This window comes from Thamnophis elegans, chromosome 16 (genome assembly GCF_009769535.1).
Source record: "Thamnophis elegans isolate rThaEle1 chromosome 16, rThaEle1.pri, whole genome shotgun sequence".
Classification (NCBI taxonomy): domain Eukaryota; kingdom Metazoa; phylum Chordata; class Lepidosauria; order Squamata; family Colubridae; genus Thamnophis; species Thamnophis elegans.
The window spans coordinates 12,194,613-12,206,959 of NC_045556.1; the positions used below are offsets into that span (position 1 = coordinate 12,194,613).

Sequence of the window (12,347 nt, forward strand, 5' to 3'; positions counted from 1 at the left end):
AAGAGAATTCCTAAAGGCCGCTTGGGCTCAAACTTTATTTCAATCTTAACCAGCAACTAAACCCTGATGATTTACAGTCCTTCAGGGACACGGGTGGTGAGGAAAGGTGGAGTAAACATCATTCAGAGTTGCAGGTGATGTTCTCCTTGGTTCATGGAAGTGACCTCATTCTTCTGAGGTCAAGGACTTGCGGAAAACAGGCGGCTTTGTTGCAGGGAAGCATTAGAGGCATAACAAGGAAGGAAACGTTTGGCCTGAAAGCCTGCATTCCACCTGCATTGTCATTTTCTTGACTGTTCCACAGATGGAGCACGATAGTCTGGTGAGTTTCCTTTTTCCTCTTACCTTGACATTTGGCTTACCTTGGCTTTTCCTGCCGCGTTCTCCAGCTGTTGAGAGAATGACTTTCTGTTGCTATAAAGGGACTGTCTGTACCGAGAGGTCGACTTCTTGACCATAGAAGTATCAACGTCTCCTATCCAGTACGGACTAGCACCTTAAGGGGTGGGATAGGGGGTGTTGGAGGAGGGAAAAAGCAGATTGAATTGAATTGGGTACTTTATTTGGCCAAGTGAGATTAGACACACAAGGAATTTTTTCCTCCGGTGCAGAAGCTCTCAGTGTACATGCACGCATCAGAATCATTATCTTCATGTTTTTCTTCTCCTTCATCACCATCATCATCATCCCAATAAGAGGAAGTAGTAAAGAAGGTAATAAGGAGGATAAATAATAATATTACTGCAGCCATACGACATGGATAAATACATATAGACGGTAGACAATATTGTGAGAATTAGGTGTTCAGGAGAGAGGGTGGCACGAGGGGGGGGGGGAACTGTCCCTGTGTCTAAATGTCTATGGAGATACTCAGTCATCCAGGTCATGGTTATCCCAAAGGTGATTTTTTTTTTCAAAAGGCAACTGGACTTTCTGTTTTTTCTTTGAACACGTTTCACTTCTCATCCTGCTGCCAATTACCTCCCATAGACCCGTTAGATCGCACAGGGTCGGCCTCCTCCGGGTTCCGTCTACCAGCCAATGCCACCTGGCTACCACCCGGGGGAGGACCTTCTCTGTAGCAGCTCCGGCCCTTTGGAACGAACTCCCCATGGAGATTCGGACCCTCACCTCTCTCCAGGCCTTCCAGAAAGCCGTCAAAACCTGGCTGTGCCGGCAGGCCTGGGGTTGATGAGTTCCCCTCCCCTCTCGACTTGTATGGCTGTATGACTCTTGTGTATTTTAATTACGTGTATTGTGTTTGTATCCCCTTTTCCCCTTTTGAGTTGTTTGCTGCCCTGAGTCCCTCCCGGAGAAGGACGGCATACAAATAAACTAAATCTTAAATCTTAAATCATCCAAGAACCTTCTCATCCAGAGCTGAAGAAGCCTCTTGAATGAGAAGAGAAACGTGTTCAAAGAAAAAACAGAAAGTCCAATTGCCTCTTGGGGAAAAAAAAAGCACCTTTGGGGACATCCCCGTGTCTAGTTGTTTTGGCCTGCAATGCCCTGTAGCGCCATCTGGAGGAGAAGAGTTGAAACAGGATGTGGGAAGTCTGCAGATATATTTTCTCAGCCCCCACTCTCTTCTGATCCACACACTGTACGGGTCTTCTATAGAAGGCAGGGTGGTTGCAATTATACTTTCTGCAGTCCAAAACTATCCGTTAGGGGTCTGTGCCTGTCCTGTTTCTTTGCTGCACCAAACCAGATCATTATAGAAGTACAAATGATAAAGATAAAGGGAAAGGCTCCCCTTGCATATATGTGCTAGCTGTTCCTGACTTTAGGGGACGGTGCTCATCTCCGAAGAGCCAGCACTGTCTGGAGACGTCTCCGTGGTCATGTGGCCAGAAAAAGGCACATGGAACGCTGTTACCTTCCCACCAAAGGTGGCTCCTATTTTTCTACTTGCATTTTTTATGTTCCTTCAAACTGCTAGATTGGCAGAAGCTGGGACAAGTAATGGGAGCTCACTCCGTTGCGCGGCGCTAGGGATTCGAACCGCTGAACTGTCAACCTTTCGATCGACATGCTCAGCATCTTAGCCTCTGAGCCACCGTGTCCCTTAGGTACAAATGATAAGACTCAATAATTCTTCTGTAAAACAGTATCAACAGATCCTGGGATAGTTTGAACTTCGTGAGTGGACGCAGGAAGACATTCTTGGTTGTGTCTTTTTAATGATGGTTCTCATGTTGGGTTATAGAACCCAAAAACGTGAAGGACTCTAGTGCTGATACTGTGCTCCCCAATACAATAAGAGGCGGTAGAGAGAAGGGCTTCTCCTAAAACCTCATCTCTGCAGTTTTAAGCAGGGTAGGGATAAACAAACTTGGTTGCAATTACTTCTTCTTTGTTTCTTGGTAGCCATTTAGTGGGGGAGGGGGTGGGAGCATGGGGGAGAACTCAGGGATGTGCCATAACATCTTCCAGACGGAGTGAGAACCAAGGTCATGTCAACGGACACATGTTGAAGTTTAGCAGGAACCTACACTTGGACTGATTGTCCCATGTGAGTGGAGAGACGAAGGTTGGGGTGAAGAGGTCTTATTCTTTTAACTATCCCTAAGCACGGGAATAATTTAGAGCTAGCTTCACCTTTCTAAGTACCAATATGTTACACTCTATAAAGGATCTCTTGAACCTGAACAAAGTGTCAGAGTCCTGACTTCCCTGAGTTCATTACAGATTTACAGAGTTGGAAGGACTTGTAGGTTATCTACTCCAACACCCACCCACCCCGCCCTAGGAGGAGACCCTACACCATTTCTGACAGATGGCAATCCAGTCTCTTCTTGAAAGCCTTCAATGATGAAACTCCCACAACTTCCGAAGGCAACTTCTGTTCCATTGGTTGATTGTTCTCACTGTCAGAAAATTTCTCCTTATTTCTAGGTTGAATCTCTCCTTTTTTCAGTTTCCATCCATTATTCCTTGCCTGGTGCTTTGGAAAATAGCTTGACCACCCCCCCTCCTCTCTGTAGCAGACTGTCAAATATTGGAAGGCTGCTATCATGTCTCCCCTGGTCCTTCTCTTCACTAGATTAGCCATGCCTAGTTAACCATTCATCGTACATTTTAGTCTCCCGTCCCCTTAGAATGAGGACGGTGCATGCATCTGGACGTAGCCTAAACTGCAGAAACTTACTGGCTGAATTGCTGCGAGTCCGCTGGCATTTGGCTTTGGTCTGCAGAACGGATCCATTCGGCAGGTCGGGTTTAGGCGGCTGTTCCGTGTGAGGACAAGTGGATGATTCCTGGGAGAATTTGGGGAGAAAATGCACCAGATCTTAAGTGTCTGCAATGATTCAAAAGCAGGCTGTGTGTTTCCATCAAAATTCATCCCTCTGTATGCAAGCAGAGCCCATTCTGGCATCAGCCTAAGGTTAGGTTTATTGGTTTTGTATGCCACCCACTCCCGAAGGAGTCCGGGAGTCCTAAAACGTGAACTATCTCTTTAAAACTAAATCAAGGTGTTTTTTTTTTTCAAACTTGGCAACTTGAAGATGTGTGGACTTCAACGCCCAGAATTCCCCAGACAGCGCGGGGGTGGGGGGGGGCACTGAGCTAACTGGTAGCAGGAGAAAAGATGAAACCCCTCCCCATTTCTCAGTCATATTCAGGTGTTGTTGTTGTTGCTAATTGTGAAGTCATGTCCGACACCATGGACAACTTTCCTCCAGACCTTCTCCACCATCCTCTGGAGTCCCTTTAAGCTCACACCGATTGCTTCAGTGACTCCATCCAACCACCTCATTCTCTGTTGTTCCCTTCTTCTTTTGCCCTCAATCTTTCCCAGTATGAGGTTCTTCTCCAGGGAATCCTTCCTTCTCATTATGTGGCCAAAGCATTTGAGTTTCCTCATCAGGATCTGACTTTCTAAAGAGCAGTCAGGGTTGATCTCCTCTAGGACTGACAGGTTTGATCGCCTTGCAGTCCAAGGGACTTGCAGGAGTCTTCTCCAGCAGGTCTTATCCAGGTAAGGAGCTTTTAATGGACAGACTCTAATATTAAACCTTGGTTTATTAAAAATAGAGGAACCACTTCCGTTTGGACCAATGAGGTTCAAAGTCCACTGCAAACACAAACTGCAGATGTTTCTGCATCAGTTGAGCCTTACACAAATGGAAGTTTGTCTCTTGGCTAATTGGAAGACTATGAACAAGATGGCGCAGGCATACAGCAAAAATCTGGGCCCAGGTCATTGACATATCCCTGCCCTGTAGGAAATTTCAGATTTAAAATCAGTAACAGGCCAACACTGATAAGGAAGAGGCCGAATCGGCAACTAGTGAAATACTGAGGGGTCCTTGGTGCCTTCTAAGCTTGCTGGTTTTCTTGCAGGCATTTCATAACCCAAAACTACGTGAAATCATCAGGGCTGCTCAGAGCAAGTTAAAAACTGTATAGTCAAAAATGGGAATAGGCACAACTGTGAATGCTTTAAGCGGTGGCCATTGCTTTTCTTGTGCAGTCTTGGAAGAGATGAGTAAGTGAATGGGTATCAATAGTGTGTTCCTGAAAATAAGACAGGGTCTTATTTTCTTTTGACCCCCCCCCAAAAATAAGCACTGGGCCTTATTTTCAGGTAGGTCTTATTATTTTTGAGGTGCAGGAGGCGGCGAGCGTGGTCACCTCGTGGCTGTTGCTGTGCTGCAATATTTTCAGGGAGGGCTTATTTTCAGGGGAGGGCTTATTTTAGTGCATGTCCTCAAAAGCCCAATTGGGCTTATTATGCGGGGAGCTCTTATTTTCAAGGAAACAGGGTGGTAGCCAGAAGGAACAGAGGTTGCTGCAGCCCAGTCATTCACCAGTCATTTGCAAGAATATCAGAGAGGAGAACAAATGTTACTCGTGGCTGTGAGGTACACTTAGGAGTAGTTCTTAGGATTCGTCCTGGAGCTGTTCCCTTGCCATAGAGATTCTTCTTAAATGCTGAGTTCCTTTCTCCTACAGCAGATGGCGTTTTTCAGCTGAACATTGCTGTTAATCTTCCCCGATGACCGAAGGGATACTTTTACTATTTTTCTTCTGGACCTGCTCCTCTCTTGCAGGGCAGGTAGAATTTAAACTGGTGAAGCTTTCTCCCCAGAGGTTTATGTACCAGGGAGAAAGTTGTGCCTCTCGGAATCCTATTAGCTGTTTGACAGCTAAAAACACAGGTGAGTGCCAGGCCAGGGAGGGGGAAATGGAAACGCTTTGGATTTTTCGACCTGAATATAGTACTAGCAATAGCACTTAGAATTATATTGAGCTTCACAGTGCTTTGCAGCCCTCTCTAAGTGGTTTACAGAGTCAATAAATTGCCCCCCAAAAACCTGGGTCATTTGACTCACCTCGGAAGGATGGAAGGCTCAGTCAACCTTGAGGCTGGTGAGATTTTATCTGCCAAATTGCAGGCAGCCGGCAGGCAGCAGAAGCAGCCTGCAGTACTGCATTCTAACCACTGCACCACTGTGGCTCTATAGATACCGTGGTATATAGACACAATCCTACAGCTCTGTATTCTGTAAGAATCAGCACTCTTGGCACCTGCTAAAGAAATTAGGGCTGATCCTAAATATCTTTGGCCTTGCCATTCTCTGACTTGTTTTATTTCTTCTACAGCAGTGGCCCCCAACATTTTGGGCCCCAGGGACCAATTCCATGGAGGGAGGTTTTCCCACGAACCAGAGGGGTGTTGTTTCAACTTGTTGCCCGCATCCCACGGATGGGGCTTTGCTTGTTTGCGTGGCCTGGTTTCTGGCATGCTATGGACTGGTGCCATTCCATGGACTGGGGGTTGGGGACACTAGAGAGAAGAAAGAACCCCTTGATTTATCCTGCCCTTTGGGATAGCAGAAACCATGGGCAAAATGAAAAGAGACCTCGTTTCAGAAGCATATAACCAGCCCTAAGTGGAACAAAGAATTAGCGCCAGTGACGTGCGGTGAGGTTTATGGCTGGTGAGGCACTGACACAGGGGTTTCAAATTTTTTTAGACTTGTGGACTTCAACTCCCAGAATTCCACAGCCAGGTATGCTCAGTTCCCATTTAAAGCGACAGCATTTGTTTTTCTCCTTTGCGAAAAAGTTTCCCTTCATTCTTTTTTTCTCTCCCTCCCCCTCCTCCTCATCTACGTCAAGAATTTTTTGGCTTTTAACCCTTGCTTAACTCTACCCGAGTGATCATAAAACACCAGACTAGATGAGGCACATCGTTCTCCCGCCTCCTCCTGGAGAGGGCACTTTTTAAGAGGCCTTTTTAAACAGTTAAACACTAAGCAGAGTCATCCCCTGTGACTCTGGCAGCAACTAGCTCAGCCTTTTTCCTTTTACATTTTTTTTCTTTTCATGATGACAGTGGTGAGGCTCTGCCTCCCCTGCCTCCCCTGATTGCACGTCAGAGGTGGGTTCCTACCAGTTTGCACCTATTCGGTAGAACCAGTTCGTCAAATCTACCGAACCGGTTAGAAGAGGTTCCACCAGTGGACCCGGAAAGTAGGCCACACCTACAGAAGAGGCTCCAAAATTTTTTGAAACCCACCACAGGTCCTTGGATATGATTATTCTACACTATCATGCTCCTATTTATAAAACTCAGTGGCTCTGTGAAAGGTAAGGAGGACTACTGCGTTTGTGGTGCAATCAGAACATGGTGTGTGTTGAAGTTGTTTTAACGCAAACCAAAGATGCCTTTTAAAAAACAAGCATACATCCTATTCTTATGCATGCCAGTGCTGTGTGTGAGGTAATTTAAGGTGCTTCTGACAAGTGTCGTCGGCATCTTCATATCCGGTCACATGGGCAGCAAGCCACTCCCATCCGGTCACATGGGTGGCAAGCCACTCCCACAAAGGAGGCCACACCCACAGAGTAGGTTCGAACAATTTTTGAAACCCACCACTGCTGCACGTCCCTGATTAGTGCTAGCACTGATGTTACCTAATGTGGGTAGTGAAACGCCTGCAAGAACAGTACCAAGCTCAGAGACCACCAAGGACTCCTCCTCTCCCCCTCCCCCCCTGTGCTAGTAAGGAGTGAGTGCAAATCTCACTCCTTACTAGCACTGATGATGTTACCTAGCTTGGGTAGCGAAATGCCTGCAAGAAAAGCACTAGGCTCAGAGACCACCAAAGACCCCTCATGTCAACCCTGAGCTAAAAAAATTCTCCTTTATTGGAACCAGGTGGTCTCAACTACTCTGCTTACCTTATTTGCGATCACTAAATTGACCAAGCCTCTGGCAGACTGGATGAGCGATTCAGCCTCTTTGCTGGAGAGCTCTTTAAGGGGTTGCCCGTTGACTGTTAAAAGCTCATCACCAGGGCTTAAACGACCATCCCTTGAAAAGAAAAGAAAGAAAAGAAAAGAAAAAGAAGAAAAGACACAATAGGCCTGCTGGATTGTGAACAAGTGTCATCGGCTCTCTGCAGCTGCCTCAAATGGGATCCTTTTTGAGCTGCTGTTGCTTCTGTTCAGGTTCATATTATTAACCACAAGACCATGGCCAAATTATTTTCAAACAAACATTGCTCTCAGATCACAGCCAAGGAATGTTTGTGGTGGTGGTGGTGGTGGGCCTAATAAACCAGCTCCTGATTTTTATAAAGAAAAAAGTATAGGGAAGGAAGGAAGTTCCTCTTTCATCCCAGCAAATAAAAACATTTTATAACATTACTCTCTTCATCCCATAACTAATCTCTTAATTAAAAATCCAAATGTTTCATCATTTGTTCTTTATCAGCAAAAATTCAGTAAGGGAGACCACATATCACTAATTTTTTATTGTAACCCTGGTCAAATAAGCCAGCCTTACATTCCTTCTCTGAACTTTCAACAGTTCTTATTTTTGGACCCCTCTAAATATAGTCCCAGAGCTTGTTTCCTGTTAATCTTGTTTTTGACCCCCAAATTTTTTCAGAACAGGCCTCTTTGGTACGTCCAGTAAATATATATATATTAATTACTTCTCATAAAACCATTTAATGGACCTCGTATGTAGGTCCAGGAAGTGGGGGGGGGGAGAGAGCCCTCCAATGATTCTGATTTTTTTGTAACTAGCCTAGTTATAGGAAGGAACATGTGAGAGTGAAGCAGTTCACATATTTATTTATCTTTTGCTATATATACCCTTGCTGAGATGTCATAGAATGTTTACAAATATTCTGATTTCTCTGTTGGTGTTGTGGAGCTCCATGAAAGAGGACAGTGCTTCCATGGTGAAAGCAAATTGCAATACCAATTTCCTTTCTTGGGTAACAGCTTGAATGAGGGAGGAAGGCTATCTAGGATACAGACCTCCTCAATCTGTTCATTGAGATGAGACATATATAAGCTTGCAAGTTAACTGCAGAAGGTGAGAACTGCAAGCTATTTATACAATTACACTATATCTTAATATCTCTGCTGAATAATGTGCATAAGAAAATATCCTGCTTATAACAGCTCCCATCTCTTATCTGATTCGTTGCACAATTTTTACAGAAAGTGGCTATATAGTCTACCATTCTACTTAGTGCAAGATCTATAGCCATAATAGAGAACCTGTGGCACGTGGACCCTATAGGATCTATAGGAATAGGTGTAAGCTGTAGCATCCTGGACTAGTAACCTCTTTCAAACGCTTTTCAAATGCCTCCACAGCAAAAGTCTCCCCTTTATTTCTGGAGACGTTTCTCCTGGCATCTTCCCTGCAACGCTTTCTACACAGGGTTACAGAATAACAGAGTTGAAAGGGACCTTGGAGGTCTTCTAGTCCAACCCCCTGCTCAAGCAGGAGACCCTATACCAATTCACACAAATGGCTCTCCAGTCTGTCCAGTCTCTTCTTAAAAACCTCCAATGTTGGAGCACCCACAACTTCTGGAGGCGACTCTTTCCACTAATTGATTGTTCTAACCATTAGAAAATTCTTCTATGTTAGTTGTTTCCTTGATTATTTTCCATCTATTGCTTTTTGCCCTGCTCCCATGGGTCAAAAGAGTACAGTTTTCTTTATCATCCAGGAAACAATTCTCCGAAATGTGAAGTTTGTTATTATCTCCCTCCTGAATTAAGTCATTTTCACTTCTTAGGTAAGTAGGAAGATAGGGTATACATTTCAATGTCATCGTCGTTACCACCACCACCACCAAGGAGCTAAATAGGTATGATTATGTGGCTTCCTGATGGAATTTTGTAACGTACCTTTGAGCAGCTCCCCCGTCAATCACGTGGCTGACCATGAACTCTTTGCCAAAAGCAGAGCCATTGGAAGTCCGGCAGACTTGAATTCCCAGCCCTGTGTTCCCGGTGGCAATGCAGAGCTTCCAAATGCAGCTGTCCTGGTTGGGAAGACATGACGAAACTTGAAAGCCTTCCATTACTTTGTACCTCCTAGATCAGTGTTTCTCAACCTTTAGCAACTTGAAGATGTCCAGACTTCAACTCCCAGAATTCCCCAGCCATCGTGGCTGGGGAATTCTGGGAGTTGAAGTCAGGACATCTTCAAGTTACCAAGGTTGAGAAACACTGTCCTAGATAGTGTTCTGAACGAGGCTTCCCGAGAGCATGAAGCAAACTCCTGGTCCCGACAAAAAGCCCTTTTATTAATTTCCTGTGAATTCTGCTCCTTCCCATCCAGCAAAGTCTTTCAAGGGAGGATTTACGGTCACAGACCTCATCTGGCTTGGAGAGCTGCCAGGCCGATATCTGCAAAACCTGGCAAGGAGTCTCGGAGAGTCACGAATCAATTAAGTGAACTAATTGTCTCCTGCAAACTACACTCCCCTTTTGCTCCTCTTTTATTTCCTCTGGGAAGGGGCCATTCATCGTCCACCTGTGGCCTAACTCTCAAGTCAACCCATTCTTCAGCTGCTTCCCTTGCATCTGGCAACTCTGCACATGCGCACACAGGGAACAGGCTCCAGCTGTTCGTCTGCCTCACTGATGTCTGACTCTGAAGCAGCTGATAACTGTAAGATGGCTCTGGCCCCCTCTCTGCCTCCGACACAGAGCCCGCATCAGTGCCTTTCCCAGACTCCAGCACTGGCCCATGTTCTTCCCCAACCTCCTCACTGTCCGAATCTACTGCCAGCTCTGCTGGCCGCTGGCAGACTATAACAGGTTGCACTACAGCTTCCAACATCCTCAGCTCTATGACCAATGCTGTGGACAATGCCATGGACCACAGAGCTGGCCTAGATTGAGAAACTCTTTGCCCAGATCCCAGCTTCCTTCCTGTGTGCTATTGCAATAGCTTTTCATCACAGCCATTCTCTTGTTCCTTTCCAAGATGAAAGAACCCAATAGAGATGCAACATCCTGGGTATATAATCTGTACTGCTGGTTTAAATGCAACCCCCACCACCAGATCCCCATGTTTGGAAGGTAGCCCACATGTGATAGAAGGGGGTGCAGGAAGAGAACCCCCTTATCCAGAGCTGTGGTGGTGCAGTGGTTAGAGTGCACTTCTGCTGCCTGCTGCCTGCCTGCAATTTGGCAGTTCAAAATCCACACCAGACTCAAGGTTGACTCAGCCCTCCATCCTTCCGAGGTGGGTAAATTGAAGACCCAAATTGTTGGGGCAATAGGCTGACTCTGTAAACTGCTTAGAGAGGGCTGTAAAAACACTGTGAAGCAGTATATAAGTCTAAGTGCTATTGCTGTTGTCCTTCCTTCCTTCCTTCCTTCCTTCCTTCCTTCCTTCCTTCCTTCCTTCCTTCCTCTTGAATTCTTTTTCTCATTCTCCTTTCTCATGGTGCAGTAATTAAAATGCAGTATTGCAGGCTAACTCCGCCCACTGCCAGGAGTTCGATCCTGACCGGCTCAAGATTAACTCAGCCTTCCATCCTTCCGAGGCGGGTAAAATGAGGAGCCAGATTATTGGGGGAGGGAGGGGGCAATAGGCTAACTCTGTAAACCACTTAGAGAGGGCTGTGAAGCACTGTAAAAGCAGTATATAAGTCTAAGTGCTATGATATTGCTATCCAAGCATTGCAAATGCCAGACCAACAGAACCACGGACCTTCTTCCTACCTTGATAAAGAACTTCCTCTTCATGTTCTTACAGCTTTCACTGGCACTGGTCCTCATCTGTACCATGCTGGCAATGACACGAGGATCGGATGTGGTGTCTTGGCTAGGCAAGGGGCACGCCAGCTGAAGTTGAGGGCATGGCTCTTTCTGACTCCAGCTGTCTTGGCTCTCAAAAGGATTGGCATATTTGTCATCCGGGCTCGAGCCGTCGTCGCTGGTCTTGCCGTTGCAGAGGATGAGCGACCGGGAAATGGAGCGCAGCGTTTTGGATTTCCTCCCCTTGGCGCTGTTGTGCCGTTCCATCGTTGGAGACCCAGGAAATGGTGGTCAGTTGGTCATGCCGGTGAAGTTCGCTTCATCCAGTGCCTGCAACGGAGGATCTAGATGGAAGAGAGGTGCAGGGAGCGGGAGGTGGGTGGGTGGGAATGAGAGAAAGAAACTCATCAGCAAGAATGTTTCATCTCTCTAAACCACCCACCTCTAGATTTCATTAAAAACAAGAGGCTTTCAGTTCCAAAGCTCCAAGTCATAAGGCATCACGTTGATAATAGCTCTGTGTATTCTTTAAAAAAAAAAAAGTTAGACATATTTCTCATTCATCTCTCTCTGGTAGTTATTTTTTCTACCCCAACTCTCTGAAAGAATCAAAACCCTTGTTTAGCTTTGTTGCAGGATTAAGCCATTTTTTTCTGGCTTTCCACATGACATTAAACCAGAAGCTAAACAGCCGTTCCTACAGACCAGAACCTGAAAACGACATCTTTTCTTTTGCTTCAAGTTCCTGATGGTGTAGCAAGTAAATGTTGATCTTTCTAGGTTATCCTTTCGAGATGAGATTCCAGCTTTAGAAAAAGGTATGGAGTATAATATAAAAGCCATGTGAGTTTGGCTGAATAGTAAGACTGAAAACGAGGAAGCAGTGGCTCAGTAGCTAAGACGCTGAGCTTGTCGATCAGAAAGGTCAGCAGTTCAGCGGTTTGAATCCCTAGCGCTGCGTAACGGAGTGAGCTCCCGTTACTTGTCCCAGCTTCGGCCAATCTAGCAGTTTGAAAGCACATAAAAATGCAACTAGAAAAATAGAAACCACCTTTGGTGGGAAAGTAAAAGCGTTCTGTGCGCCTTCGGCATTTAGCCATGCCAGCCACATGACCACTTTGAACAGCGCTGGCTCTTCGTTTTTGAAGCGGAGATGAGCACCGCCCCCTAGAGTCAGGAACAACTAGCACATATGTCTGAGGGGAACCTTTACCTAAGACTGAAAACACACACATTCATGTTAGCTTTCTTACTGGGCTTCATGTGTTGTGTGAATTGGTTTCCAAGTCCAGTGTTCAGCGCTGAAAACA

At 45.8% G+C, this 12,347-nt stretch overlaps 1 protein-coding gene across 1 annotated transcript in view; it reads right to left on the bottom strand.

Moving 5' to 3' along the window:
- The window catches only part of IL16 (interleukin 16), a 40,647-nt gene extending 29,275 nt beyond the window's left edge, over positions 1-11,372 (bottom strand). The window contains exons 1-5 of the mRNA XM_032232824.1: positions 11,002-11,372; positions 9,172-9,308; positions 7,195-7,327; positions 3,152-3,260; positions 363-496 (exon numbers count right to left, since the gene is read on the bottom strand). Of these exons, the coding sequence (XP_032088715.1) occupies positions 363-496; positions 3,152-3,260; positions 7,195-7,327; positions 9,172-9,308; positions 11,002-11,304 (816 nt within the window). The 5' untranslated portion in view covers positions 11,305-11,372. The remainder of the gene's footprint in view (positions 1-362; positions 497-3,151; positions 3,261-7,194; positions 7,328-9,171; positions 9,309-11,001) is intronic.
- Between the last annotated feature and the right edge of the window lie 975 nt (positions 11,373-12,347).